At 39.7% G+C, this 15,362-nt stretch overlaps 2 protein-coding genes across 2 annotated transcripts in view; one reads left to right on the top strand and one right to left on the bottom strand.

Annotated features, from left to right (window-relative positions):
• Window positions 1-1,328: 1,328 nt before the first annotated feature.
• ucmab (upper zone of growth plate and cartilage matrix associated b) lies at window positions 1,329-8,356 on the bottom strand. The gene is made up of 5 exons (XM_077517701.1): window positions 8,225-8,356; window positions 6,953-7,018; window positions 5,823-5,918; window positions 2,820-2,918; window positions 1,329-1,722 (listed from the first exon to the last, which is right to left on the bottom strand). Exons 1-5 carry the CDS (start codon window positions 8,280-8,282, stop codon window positions 1,625-1,627), a joined length of 417 nt encoding a protein of 138 aa, XP_077373827.1. The 5' UTR covers window positions 8,283-8,356; the 3' UTR covers window positions 1,329-1,624.
• Window positions 8,357-9,080: 724 nt separating this feature from the next.
• The window catches only part of LOC144016493 (cyclin-dependent kinase 17-like), a 29,850-nt gene continuing 23,568 nt past the window's right edge, over window positions 9,081-15,362 (top strand). Inside the window, exon 1 of the mRNA XM_077517696.1 lies at window positions 9,081-9,471. The gene's annotated coding sequence lies outside the window, so the exon portion shown is untranslated. The remainder of the gene's footprint in view (window positions 9,472-15,362) is intronic.

Here is a 15,362-nt window from a genome sequence, read left to right as displayed (position 1 = left end):
TAATAATAATCCTCACTCTTCTGCTTGGCTCTGCGTAACATGCTATCATTGATGGCCAACAACGAGGCACTCTACAGTGGACATGCTAGCGCAAAGCTTCTGTCCAAGTGATGGCTATCAAGTCAGACAGACATAAAAAAAAAAAAAAAGACAAACATGTTTCCCACACTATTTTACTAGTCTCTGTGTGACATGCATGCACTAAGCAGACAATGAGGCACTCGAAAGAGGCCACATTAGTGCGAAAACACCTACTTGCTGTCTGTCGAGTCAGACTTAAAAAAAAATAAATAAATCCCTCATATTATCCCTTTTTCTGCGTGCTATCATATGCTAGCTAGCTAACATCGAAATTACGTCAAATTGCTAGTAAGATGGCTATCATATGCTAGCTAGCAACATCAAAATTACGTCGAATTGCTAGTAAGCTAGCGATCATATGTTAGCTAGCTAACATCGAAATTACGTCAGATTGCTAGTACCTAGCTATCATGTTAGCTAGCTAACATGTAAATTACGTCGGATTGCTAGTAAGCTAACTATCATATGTTGGCTAGCTAACATCGATATACGTCGAATTGCTAGTGAAGCTCGCTATCATGTTAGCTAGCTAACATCGAAATTACGTCAGATTGCTAGTACCTAGCTATCATGTTAGCTAGCTAACATGTAAATTACGTCGGATTATTAGTAAGCTAACTATCATATGTTGGCTAGCTAAATCGATATACGTCGAATTGCTAGTACCTAGCTATCATATGTTAGCTAGCTAACATCGAAATTACGTCGGATTGCGAGTGAAGGCAGCCAAGAGCATACGGTCCAGCCATTTTTTTTTTTTAGGTCCTTTGTGAACAGCCTCATGCCAAGGCTTGAGAACAGGAAGTGAATTCTGAACTTGAGGTTGCAACAGGGAGACTGGAGGAGTCACAGAAAGAAACTTTCAACAGTTGGACATTCAAAAGCTGAAATGCCAGTCAAAGTGTGTTTTAGCTCCATCCTGAAATTTCAGACTAAATATTCAGAACTTTTTTTGGTGAGTAGTGTACTTTGTGATGTTTCCCTTTAAAAAAAAAAAAGTGACAAATCACGGCGAGTGATTGATGAAAGTGTTGAGGTTGAGTTGATTGTACAGTCGAGTCGTTGTGCTTCTTCTGCTTTCGTACCGGCCTGTTGAATTTAGCAGAAGGACTCCGCCTCCTCCTCGTCTTCTTTTTCTCTCAGAATGTCTCCACAGGGTCAAGAGAACGTTCCGCAAACACGGATCGGGACTCTTAAATGTAAACGTGTAGTTAATGGTGAGTAGAAAAAAAAAAAAAAAAAAAAAGATGACTGAGCCTCTGTTTGCTGTAAATACAAATCTCAAAAAGTTTACTTCAACACTTGAATGTTTCTTTTTGTTGTTGTTTTGTCTTCCCTCACAAAGCACCAAAATAGGGCAAAAAAACAACAAAAGCTGTGAATACCCTTTTAGCCCCAAAATGCATGTTGCATGTTTTGATGCACAAATATGTATTAAAAGAAGAAAAAAAAAATCTTCATTTGCACCTGTTTTTTGTGTGTTTTTTTTTTAACTTTCAAATGATTTACAGGCCTGTTAACGAGTTTAATGCTTGTTGTCCTCTCAGATGGTTTGCCGGTTGTACTCGTAGGGGGGATTCATCCCGTCGTAGTGAAACTCTCGCCACTGCTCCGTGCTCTCGCGGCTCCTCTCGTTTTGTTCTGGAAGATGATTTGCAACAGCAGGACATCAGTGAGTGACGAGTACTTTTTTTACTTACTTTTAGTGGCGACTTTTTGGGACGCCTTGTGCATGTTTTTTTTTTTTTTTTTTTTTTACCCAGATCAGATGGAGAAATTTATTGATTTTTTATTTTTACTTAACTCATTCAATTCCCTTCACTCCCAGCTGTTTTGCTGGACTTTTGACTCTTTGAATCTCACAGAATATTGTGTCCTATTGCTATTTAAAAAAAAAAAAAAAGTATAGCAATTAGCATTAGAATATAGCTAAGTTTCATCGATATTTACGTTCCTGGTGAAAACGGTGTCAAAAAGAGCTTGTTGCCACATGGCCCTGGATGATCTCTTATACTCTGCTGCCACCTGCTGGCCATTCTTTTGTAATAACGACCATTGCTTTAAAGAGATACTTGACTCATTGAGCCATTTTCAGCAGTAAAAAGTTCATATTTTGTCCAGAATGAAATTGGTAACTTCATTATTTTTCATGGATAATTAGTACCTTTAAAAAGTAATGTTTCTACTTGCTGTCGACTGATGATGACATCACCTGTGCTGAGGAAGTAGGTAACAACCAATCATGGATCTGGAAACATTGATATGATGTTTGTTGTAATGCTGTGAATGTTAAATGCAAAGTTTCAAAATAATATTAATAATTTAAAAAAAATCATGACTCAGTTTACTGACCAAACCCAGAAGACAGGTGAGCCATTTTTGGCCGTTACCGACTTCCACAGCACAGGTGATGTCATCATCAGTCGACAGCAAGTAAAAAATTTACTTTTTAAAGCTGTTAATTCTACATTAAAAATTAATGCAGTTATCAAATTCATTCTAGACAAAATATGAACTTTTCACTGCTGAAAATTGTTCAATGAGTTAAGTATCCCTTTAAGCCACCTCTTCATGTCAGAAGCTGCATCAAAGCTCTTGCATAAGAAAAAGAAAAAACCGTGAAAACACGTTTTTGGGAGGGAAGGACAAAGTCTTGAAAAAACACGTTTTTGGCTTTGAATGAGTTAAGTACAGTAGCGAAGTCTGTCGTGCCAGGTGAGGCGGTAGACGGGACTCACCGTCGTCCACCTCTTCGACGTAGTTCTCAAACTCGTTCCTCTTCTCCTCGTGGAACTCTCTCTTGCGCTCGTCCGCAGCCAGAACTTGCCTCTGCTCGGCTGGAACACAAATGACTCCAAATATTCAACCAGTTATTTTTCAAACTGACTTTTGAAGACGGCATAATAGAGTATACAGTACAGTAGGGGGCACAGGACGCATCCCTGGGGTGTCCCTATGGATGAGGAGTGCATCATCAACTTGCAGACTTGTCACGCTCAGTCTGGTTTGTCACATTTGGCACTCACGTGAACCCGGACCTAAAGGCTGGAGTCCGGCCGTGACCTTTGAACCGCACAGAAGAATCCCCTGCGCCAGGTCCTTACTCGCAGCGGGGAGCAACAAATCCTTACTGGAATGTTTTTGCCACGGGAATGCAAGTCACTGTTAACAACCCAACACACTCAGGCCGGATTTGTAACATTTTTTGGAGGAGGATTTCTGGTATGTCACATAATCATATCACAACTTTTAATCGGCCTGCCGAGAAGCTCACATCGGGGAGTCCCCATCAGGGTTATTATTGGAGTTTTGGAATTTTTCATTTCAGTTCGTTATGATTTTGTTTTTTACATTTAGTTTTCAGGGTGGTTCTGGTGGTTTTTATTACTTTAGTTATAGTTAGTTTTATTTTATTTTAGTTTTAGTTTACTTATAGTTAGTTTCTGTATTAGTTTTTTATTTTATTTTTTTATTTTAGTTAAATACTTTGTTTTAGTTTTTTTAATGGCCTTCTCTAAACACTGACCTCCATCTACAAGATAAATTTGCATATTTGTTTCATGAAATGGCATTCTTTCATTTCCAAAAGTCTATTTTCGTCATTTTATAGCTTTTTCCATTTGTCCCCACCAGGAATATTATAGTTTTGGAATTTGTAATTTTATTTATTATTATTATTATTTTAAATTTAGTTTTAATTAGTTAACAAAAAAAAAAACTGGTTTCAGTTTTCATTTTTTTTAAAATGTTTATTTTATTTCGTTCACAATTTTTTATTTTTTTTTATTTTAGTTAACTAAAATATCCTTGGTCCCCATGCACAAAAATACAATTTCAAGTAAACTTAATAATGACATTTATAGCAAAAATGTTGGTTAACGCGACAACGCAAGCAAGTTAGATCCAAAACAAATTTGGTGAGTTGTTTTTTCGTCTTGAAGTTAGAGTGACAAAACAAGGTACAACAGTGGTGGAAACTTATTTCTTTATTGTGAAATGTGGGAACGACAATTTGTCTTCAAATAATTACTTGTGTTGCCCAACGTAAAATTTGATGCCTTGGATTTTTGTATTCACATCTTTTTTTCTGCCGCCCAGGCTGCCAAAAACGTTAACAGTTGCGCTTTTCCTTCCCATTCAGAGAAAACGTTTGAGCGTTGATCAATTTCCAATTCCGAGGCGAAACGACACCGGCCTCGTGTTCTCTCGCCTCCCCGCCAACCAACCCTCCCTCGCAATTTGGGAACGTCAAACATCCGAGCGGCTGGGAATTGTCACACCAAATTCACAGCGATGTGATGCGTGTTTGTGGCAGGCCGTGCGTTTGCTCGCTGGGACTCGAGTGAACTAATTGATCCAACAAAAAAAAAAAGTGTGCAACATGTGTCATCATCTGGACTAGTTCACAATCCATATTTAATAATATTTTTTTTTTTTGTCAGCAATAGATTGGATTGACTTGGCAACACTTCGATACTAAAATCTGATTGGACAAAAAAAAAAAGCCACGCGAAATGAATGGTCTGTTCGGAATTACTGTAAAATGTCACAAATAATCAGAAAGTAAGTTGTAAACGCAAAACTCCCGGTTGTCCCTTGGATCCTGCTGCCCACCCAAAAAAAAAAGTGCTCAACTGGACGTAAACATGTTGACTGTCACGCCTTTTTCCGCTATAAAGTTTAATTGCGGTTGCACACAAGACTGACTTATTCGCAAATTATGTAACTCATGTTGACATACTTTTAGGAAAGTCAATCACATTTTTTTTTTTTTTATAGGAGTGGAGCCAGGATTTATTTCCTAGCTTGTCAACATTTGAATTCATCAGCAGGAAATGAAAAAAATAAATGACTGACCTATTTGCAATCGTGGACGTCATTTGACTAAATGAATGAACGGTTCTTCATAATGAAAAAAAAAAGTGTGTCCACAAAAGAAGCATTTTTAAGAAAGAAAACAACTTTTGTAATATGTTACTTGCGTGCTTCATCATACCTCTGTTTAATTGCGGGAATGCTGAAGCATTATCTCTCAATTTACTTCATAAGCATTCCACATGCATTCAAATCTTAGCATTCAGCTTTCAGCATTCCCACGCAATTTCTCCACAAATTGCACTTAGTCTAGTTAGTTTTCAAATGTATTCGTGTCTAGAACAAAATATTGCTCGAGTACCCCCAAAAACGGTGGCTAGCATCAAATAAATAATTCAATAATATATAAGTAAAATATACAACAAATGACAAATATTTTATTCTTTTCAACTCGGAAAACTTCAATACAATTATGACGCAGATTAATTTCAATACAGTGTCTTAAAATAAACAACAATAATGCTTAATATAATAATGCTCTTAAAGGATCTACATGGGCTCACATTCAGATAAAAATAAATAATACAATAAATACATAAAAGTGAAAGTGGAATTTTGCTGTATTAAAATATATATAAAATGTTATTGTAGTGGGTTAAAAAATTAAAATAGTATTTTTGGTGCCCTCTTCTAGCATCTTGGTGCCAACGAACTATGTTGAAATAAGTTGAGGCGCTTCATTTAGACAAACTAGTGCTTTACTGCCATCTTGTGGCACCTATAGGCAATTCTACATTAGGGCGGAGGGCACTAGATGGCGGCAAAGAACTACATGAAGCTCCTCAGCTTGCTTCAACATAGTTCCTTGACACCAAGATGAGACGTGCGAGTTTGCAAATGACAAATATTAGTGGGCGACAACTGACCGTTGAGCTCATCGGGCGACTTGACCGCTCTCCTGCTGCGTCGTCTGAAGAAGTTGGAGGCGTCGGCCTCTTTCATGAAGATCCTCCTCAGTGGCCCTGCGGCGCACCAGCAAGAGAAGACAATAACAAATATGTCATATAATACAAAATAACAAATACAACGCGGCCTTGACTTACGAGTGCTCTCAATTCCGAAGTTTTTGAATTATGAGCCGTCAGTTGGCCGATCCCCCCCCCCGGATCTGACCTGATTTCAACAGGAAGTGACTTAATTTCAACAGGAAGTGACCTGTTTTCAACAGGAAGTGACCCGGAAGTGACCTGATTTCAACAGGAAGTGACCCAGAACTAACCTGATTTCAACAAGAAGTGACTTGATTTCAACAGGAAGTGACCCAGAAGTGATCTGATTTCAACAGGAAGTGACCAGATTTCAACAGGAAGTGTCCCAGAAATGACCTGATTTCAACAGGAAGTGACTTGATTTCAACAGGAAGTGACCCAGAAGTGACCTGATTTCAACAGGAAGTGACCCGGAAGTGGCTTAAAATCAACAGGAAGTGACCTGATTTCAAATGGAAGTGACCCAGAACTGACATGATTTCAACAGGAAGTGACCTGATTTCAACAGGAAGTGACTTGATTTCAACAGGAAGTGACCAGATTTCAACAGGAAGTGTCCCAGAAATGACCTGATTTCAACAGGAAGTGACTTGATTTCAACAGGAAGTGACCCAGAAGTGACCTGATTTCAACAGGAAGTGACCAGATTTCAACAGGAAGTGACCCGGAAGTGGCTTAAAATCAACAGGAAGTGACCTGATTTCAAATGGAAGTGACCCAGAACTGACATGATTTCAACAGGAAGTGACTTGATTTCAACAGAATTTGGCAAACTGTTCAGTGCATGCGGCTTTCCACCTCGCAAGAGTCAGCAGTCACATCCAAAATTTCCGCGAAAATTCTTCCAGTTGCAATTTAAAACTTTGTTTACATTGTCTGATTATGTGTTTGATGCTCGTTTTGCTTGACGATTTTGTTGTTTTTGACGCGAGCTCGGAACGAATGAAAGTTGAAGTCAAGGCCGCGCTGTAGGAAAACTGACCAAATGTCGTGATGTGTTCGTTCACCTTGTGACTCCTTGGCAGACGCCTGACTGCTGCTGGGCACGGCTGCACAGTCGGCCTCTGGACACACTTCATGACAAACAGAGGGGAAAAAAAAAAAAAAAAAAGGGGACTCAAGAAAGTATCCAGATGCAGTACTTAAGTAGACGTACAGATATTTGTGTACAAGAAAATAGAAGTACTGATTCAACTCCGTTTTGATTTGAAAAAGTATGTAAAAAATCATTAGGAAAATAAATATTAAAGTATAGATAATTAACTACTTAGTAACAAAGCATTTGTTTGTACCCACCTCTAGGACCTGATCGATTAATCGGCCAACCAATTGAATCAGCTGATAATAGCACTTTTTTTTTTTTAATGTCCTGATTTGTGTCAATTTCTAAAAAGTTAAACACATTTCAAAATAAGACAAAGAAGACATTGACCCACTACCACCAAGGGAAAAAAAAAAAAAAAAAAATACGGACAAAAAAAAGTTTGGCCGGAACTTATAAATACAAATACTAAAGGACAAAGTACAGGAGTGTAAAAAGTCAAATGTTTTGCCTGTAATTTAATGTGTTTATTGTTGCAAGCAGTAGGGTACAAAAAATGTTATTTCATTCATTATAAAAAATTATTTAAAAAAAAAAATTATTTATTCACTGCGATTGGCTGGCAACCCGTCCAGGGTGTCCCCCGCCTACTGCCCAGAGCCAGCTGAGATAGGCGCCAGCACCCCCCGCGACCCTTGTGAGGAATAAGCGGTACAGAAAATGGATGGATGGAATTATTTATTATTATTATTATTATTATTGTAGTGTTTTCAAGTCCTAATCACCATTCTAAATTCATTTTTAAGGCAGATTTTGTGAAAAATAATTAGACGAACATAAAATTCTTCATTCATCTTCATTATCATCAAAAAGTCATCTTCAAAAAGAGACCAAAACTATGCTGATAGTCCAAATGGTTCAAGAACGGTTTCAAATTTACTTTTGATGCACCTTTCTTTTTTTTTTCTTTTTTTTAGGCGATTTCGGCAAAAATGGCAGGTAGCCTATGATAAGGCATGATAAATGTATTATTTATTATTTATTTAGAATTTTAAAAAATAGTGTAAAAAAGATATATATTAAGCGGTTATCATTATTTTATTCTGCCAAATACCGAAATTGGCCTAAAATAATAAAAAATAATCCCTTTTGGTCAGGCCCCTACTCGCCGCTACCAAATATTCCTTCAGCTTACTATGATCAAAAAAAAAAAAAAAAGTTAATGCGTGCGACTTACAGGAGAGTGCGACAAGCACCGTGAGGAGCGCCAGGAAGGTCCCGCAGGTCCACGACATGTTCACCTCTTCATCCAAATTTCACTCTGAGTGGAGCTGAGCATGTGCGAGAGAAAGAGGCGAGCGTGAGGGGGTTTGGGGGGGGCTCACTCCTCCGGGGGAAGATTGGGAGGGAGGGAGTGAAGGCTCGCACCTGATAACAGGTCCCCAAAAAAAATCAATCAATGAAAAATAAATGCATTGATTCATGCGAGTATCAGTTTCGTTTGATAACTTGGAGATGCAGGTTTGACCGGTTGAGTAACAGCAAATAATTAACTTAATTACAATTTCAAGAAAAAAATATATCCTTTCCATATCATTTTTTTTATGCAGTCTTTGAATTGCATCCAAATGTTTCTCTCTGCTTTTTTTTTCTTCTGCAGATAAATGTGGACAAAAATATTGGGACATTTAGAACAGCACACCTACAGGAAGTGAATTTGAAAGATAGAACTGGGCCAATTAATTAATCGACAGATGGATCATCTCAATAACTTTTGTCTTTGTAGTTCTGCCTCAGACGACACTGCCACAATTTTTTGTCAGCAGGGGGCACTGTGGCGTCGTGTTTGCATATCTATGGAGTTTTTCGTCGCTCTCTCTCGTTTTCCTTCTTTTTATTTATTTTACGTCTATTTATATTTTGTTTTTCACATTTGTAAGATTGACTGTTGTTTTCTGTATATAATGTTTAACCATGTGCTATGTCAATTTGTGCTGTACACTTGAAATTAAACGAATAAAGAAACAAAACAAAAAAAGTTTGTCGTCGCCCCGCTTCCTGTTTGTTCCTCAACTGGCCTCCGAGGGGCGCTGTTTCTCCCCAGCCAAAGTGGATTCGGCTCAGCTCGGCTGGGCTCGGCTCGGCTCCAGGGCTGCTCATCGTAATCGTCGGTCGGATCCCCCTCGGTGTGTCACTACTATCATGGTCCACGCTCGGGAGAAAAAAACACGGCTGGTCCGCGGTCATATAGGCGTTTTTTAAAAGCCCCTAACACCATGTTACCGGGCGCCATCACTTCGCCGATGTAAAACAACGCTTCGGCGAAGAAGCAGCAGCAAAGAAGAAGACGAAGTTGCTGCTTTTTTTTATTTTTTATTTTTAATCTTCGTACCCACCACGCGAGCGGGGAAAGACGGCGGCGTCCGGCCCGAGAAGAAGCTCCGAGGTCGGGGACTCCGGTCGGAGCAACGCTCACCGTTTCTGGTGAGTGATTTTTAAATTATTTTTTTCGGTCTACAACGTTGCTGGCCAAACCGAAACAGTCCGCCCACCGTTAGCGACTCGCAACCATGCGGAAAATGTGTTTACTCTTGTACTATTTGTGGATATAATGCGACCGTTTTGTCTCTTTTTTTTTTTTTTTTTTTTTTTTTTTTTTTCACCGGCCGTCAATGGCCGCATTCAAAACGAACGAACCCGGCTGGGCTGCGAGCTGCTTTAAACTTGTGATTCAACATGTCCGTTTCACAGCATTTCGCATAATTTACGTTAGAAAAGGAAACAAGAAAAAATAACTCAAATCACCAAGCGAAATGTGACTTAAAAGTGGATACATAGGTTAATTTCCACCTTGTGGAGGAAGAACATTGTCACTATACGTTGCTGGCATAGATAGAAATGAAGATATATTTTTATTGGAATACTTTCACTATATGTTCGAGTATGAGTGAAAGTACCTGTATTTGAGTACTCACTAATTGTGTTCATCAACACTTGATAATGCCGTTACGGCTTGCAATTGCGATGAGATTAGTTTTGTTTAGTCAATCATTGTTCTGCAATTAGGCAAAGTTTTTCTTGAACGTTTCACTCAAAACAACACGTTTGAATGGTAACAACTAAGAAGTTGTCATTAATGACTTTTTTTTTTTTTTTTTTTTTAAATCCACCTGCCTGTTTTCCTGCCACAGATCTGATCATAATATACCCTGTAACATAAGACAACAGTTGTGATGTGGCTCAGTCCGTACACCAAAGTGGTCACAGTGTCCAATGGGTACATACAGTAATGTTAAAGATGTCAGAGACACAAAGAAGAATGTTTGATGTACATACACAAAGGCCACTACAACAAAATGAAGTGACTGAGGGGGAAAAAAATGCACGACTCCTTGAGAAGACCACAAGTTCTAGAATAACGCAACTTGTCTTTGTGATGAGGAAAACTGGAGAAATTTGGTGCTTGCCTAACGTTTGCCACCACAGCTGGCGCCTCCGTTGCCAACCGAGCAGAGTTCCTCGTCCATTTGGCAACGGCATCATTTGCGGTCGGCTAACAAAGTGTTGTCATATCGGAAGACAATCATCAATAGTGGTTTCTGTATTGGTGCAGCACTCAATACTTGCACACCTGTTGATCTGTCATGGCATGCAGGTTGGGAATCGCTGCTACAAAAAAAATAAAAAAAAAAATGGATGGGATGCCGCAAGATGTCTGCCGATGTTTCTCTGGCGTGTGTCATCTTGTTTTACTTTCTAGCTAAAGATTCATTGACCCATATTAGGAAGAAGCCACCTCAGCAAGTACCTCAAACATGAAGCAAACATTTGAACATAGAAATACAAGAGGGTGCAAAATTATTTGACTAGAAAAGTGAAATTGAATTTCTGCTGCCAGTTTTATTTAATACCCCTTTACTAACTTGGCACAATCAAAAAAGACAAATCTGTCAACTCGGGACAGTCGTGTGGTAATCATTCATACAACCAAAACAATGAGCGACGTCACAAAGTAATGATCAACTAAGACGTAATGTTAGGCGAGATAAAAATCACAGCCATTTTGAATATCTTAGTTTTAGTTTACTTTTAAAGTGTCAGATACCACAAAATGTGTGTGGCGTACAGCGTTAATTTTATCAGCCATTTTTAAATTTAGTCTCAGTTTTAGTCCAGTTTCAATCCCGCTTTTTAGTTTTTAACATAGTCAAGTGAACAACCTCACCACATTTTTATTTAGTCCATTTTTAGTTGACTATAAATCTAAAATTTTAGTATTTTATTTTAGTCCAACAAGACATCTTTTTACTCATCTAGTTTTAGTCAACAAAAATTGTCAACATTTTAGTCTAGTTTTAGCCAAGACAATCATTTTACCCCTGTATATTTTTTGTTAGCAGATAATGTTGAACATTTCAGATCTAAAACTTTTTCACGTAAAATTTTCTCATCTTTTTAATTAATGTTGTGCTGATGTAAATAAACGATGATGCATCGACTTCCTAATTGATTGTTGACGTGTTTGAATGCTGACGTAGTTGTGACGAGTCGACTAATCTTGATAGCCAATCAAAAGGGACTAAAATTGATTGATGGTAATCAATATCTTGCGCTGGTGGAAAATGTGGAGAATGTCACTTTGTGTTTTTTTGCGCGCAAGGTGCGTCGGCTTTCGCTCCGCAGGAGACGCGGCGAGTTTTGTTTCGAGGCGTGTGCTGTCTCGACGTGGGGTCGTTTCCGTGGCGATGGCCTTGGAGGGGGGGGGGGGGGACATCGGCGGCGAGACCGCGTAACCTGACCTGCTGCGAAACAGCTGTGGCCACGCGGCGCTGATTACCCCCCCGCCAGCCGCCCGAGTCCCCGGCGCGGATCGGATTATGTGCGGTCCAGTATGCCGCCATACGGACAAAGTTTTTCCCGGAACCGGCGCTCAAAACATTCGCACACGTCACCAATTCGAAAATAGCCGCCACCACTCACCAAAAGTTGGGGATATTTAGCTTTGTGCTGACCTTTACGGTTCAACCTAAAATCCACTTTGTTTGTATTTTTGACTGAAGTTAAATACCTTCGCAAGACTTTTGAATGTCCAGCACAGGTAAAATATCAATGTTATTATTATTTTTTTTTCTTTTTGAATATAGCACACCGTCATCAGTTCGGACTTTTTGTGACGTCCATGCAAGTGTTCCAAAAAGAGACACGAATGTCCGCTCACTTTCAATCATTTGAATCAACAAATGGTCAGGAAACACACATTTGTCAACAAATTTGTAAGGAATGTAACGATAAGGGCAATATCGTAATATCGTGATATTAAAATTGCCACAATATCGTCGTCGTCATGTTCACGGTATTTAAAAGGAACACACTAATCTGTTCAAGTCGATTGTGAAAGTTGATTTGCATTCGTGCAGTTCTAGCACCCTCTGGTGGTGAGTTTTATAGTGCAATTCCATTTTCATTCGGGATGTTTTGGCCCTTCTACATTTCAAATCCTCATCAATGGTTCGATGAAGGGGGGGACGTAATATGCTTACTTTTTTAAATATCGCCAACCTCCTCGCAATTATCGTATCGTGAGCTTCATATCTTGATATCGTATCGTGATGTTTGAATCACTGTTTAAATTGGTCTTAATATTTTTGAATCTAAATATAAATATTTTCTTGCTTTGTACAAAAAAAAAAAAAAATCGTTTGAATAATCGTGATTTCAATTATTGACAAAATAATTCGGATGATTATTTCTCGCATAATCGAGCGGCCCTAGCGTCCGACGGCCGTGACAGCTGTCGGAAGCTTGTCGTGTCTGTCGGTGCTGCTCAGCTGCCTCGTCGCGCTATAGTTAGCCGTCAATACAAACGCTTCCCCTCCCTCCCGCTCAGACAAATGCTTGACGAGTCTCTCGGTCAGGATTTGGGAGTGTCTGGACGCGGGTTATGGGGGGGGGGGCAATCATATCGGGTCATCTGGTTTTTGATTGAGCCGTACGCTAATAACCCGCATTTCGGACTCGTCATCCGTCCGCGCGAGCGTCTGAAACAGCTGAGGGAGCTCATGTCGCCTTTTCCCGTCACTCTTCGAGCGTTTGCGCGCACGTTTTCATGGTCGGCGTGAAAACATTATTCGCGAGTCACAACTCGAGAGTCGAATTGCTTACTCGCTCTTTGGAATGTTTTTTTTTTTGAACCTATCATGACATCTGTGGAATCGTGGTGCCAAGGAACTAAGTCGGGATGTTAATTAGGGGTGTTAAAAAAATCGATTCGGCGATATATCGCGATACTACATCGCGCGATTCTCGAATCGATTCAATAATCGGCAGAATCGATTTTTTTTTTTTTATGAACGGAACATTAAGCCTTAATATTTTATTTTAATGCTGTTCAAACATGAAACAGATTACAACCTCTATAAGACTGAAATTTCAGATAAATAAATAATACATTTTCATATAAATCTTACACTCTACAAGCTTACTGATTAGTATTTTCTAAATTTGAATGAAAAAAAATCGCAACAATCGACTTATAAATTCGTATCGGGATTAATCGGTATCGAATCGAATCGTGACCTGTGAATCGTGATACGAATCGAATCGTCAGGTACTAGGCAATTCACACCCCTAATGTTAACGATATCCAAACATTTCGATACGATATCGCGGTATGAAGATCACGATCACACCAGCAGCTACCGAAATTCAAACAGAATTCGTCTCTCCCTCCCACTGCTCGTTGATTCAATGGGTGCTGGTGTCTGTGGATGTCACTCTGCTTCATCTATCCTTCCCTCCTTCCTCTCTTTAATTTTTCCTCTGGTCTCTTGAGAGCTCCTTAATTTGTTGGAATTTAGAGGTTTCTGGGGTCGGCGTTAAGACTCTGGTTTTGTAACCATGTGGATGGCAGGAGGTGTTTGGTTGGTGCTGGATTTCACTTTGATTTTTCTTTCTATTCTTTGACCATTCCTCTGGTCTCCCGAGCCTCTGAACCTCACGACTCTGGCGAGACTGAAGTATCTGGTTAAGGTGAAGGGTGATGGGATTTGTATTAGGTTTTAGGTGAATTCAAGAGTAGAGTAGAGTAGAGTAGAGTAGAGTAGAGTAGAGTAGAGTAGAGTAGAGTAGAGTAGAAGAAAAAAAAGAGAGAGCAATGATGATAAGACGTTGAATCGGTAAGCCTGCCGAATGAACAATTCTGAGCTCTCTAGAAGAAAAAAATAAATAAATAAAAATTGTTTGTTGAATTTGAGTTTCAGTCCACTTGTTGGGGACCCACTAGATTTTGAGTTGGGCTAACAGCTCCTGCATAAAAACGTCACCTGAGGCAGAGCTCGTCGATATAAACGTTACGCAGGTCACGTAGGGAATCACGACAAAAGCGAGCGAGCTGCGTTTGTGCTCGCGTTTTGATATCGGAAGCAATGGAGCGATCACCCAGCCTAACAAGATGGCCGCCTGCATCGTCGTCCCCTTTTTAACGGTGATGAAAGGCAGCGAGGCCCCGCTGCGTTTGCTGGTGGAGCCGCACGCGCGCGGGCACGTCTCGCGAACGGCGCTGCTCGCCAGCTGATTTTGACTCGGATCGACCGAGCACACGCCTCGCCGATTAGCCCCACGGCGAGTTTGGCCGTTTCCGATTCGGCCTTTGCGGTCAGCCGGCGTTGATCTGCAATATATGAAAGGCTGCGACAAAAACGACCACGTTGGGAGTCTGTGGACTGACCATTAGTATCTAATTGACCTTATTTGGGCATACAACATGTAAACTGACAAATAATTCCTGACATGCATCAAAGATGGTGCTCCGTGTAATTTGGAGATTTTTTTAGTGATGCCAGCAGCGCCATTAAGTAAGCAAGCTTAAGTCTTTTGCAAACAAACATGATTGTGCGCTCACTTTTTTTTTTTTTTTTTTTTTTTTACGGCAACGTTATGCAATCTTTGCGTAAGAGATTAGCGCTCAATCATGAGAGATTTTTTATTTATTTATTTTTTACACGCCATCTGTAGCTCAGAGTTGAATAAATGTGTCTGCTGCATCTCTCGCTTGCAATTCTCTCCACTTGCTCATATCATTTGATGTGTTGGGAACTCATTATTATTATTAGAATGAAAAATAAAATCTGAGGCAAGCCAACACGTGTTTCACAACATTTACTAAAATGAGGCGCATATAACAATTTGTGCATCATGATTTCATGCTGCAATTCAGTTGCTGTACTGCTCCTTCCTTATGAGGTGCTCCCCCTAGTGGCCTGCCAAGTAATTGCTCAATAAGTCATGAACAATGGAGCCGTCATAGTGGCTGTATATTCACTACAAATATTGCGATACTTGCGTAGGCGTATCGATAATGCTAACTGTGGGCATGT

Source organism: Festucalex cinctus, chromosome 3, assembly GCF_051991245.1.
Source record: "Festucalex cinctus isolate MCC-2025b chromosome 3, RoL_Fcin_1.0, whole genome shotgun sequence".
Taxonomy (NCBI): Eukaryota; Metazoa; Chordata; class Actinopteri; order Syngnathiformes; family Syngnathidae; genus Festucalex; species Festucalex cinctus.
This window is presented reverse-complemented; position numbering and strand designations above follow the sequence as displayed.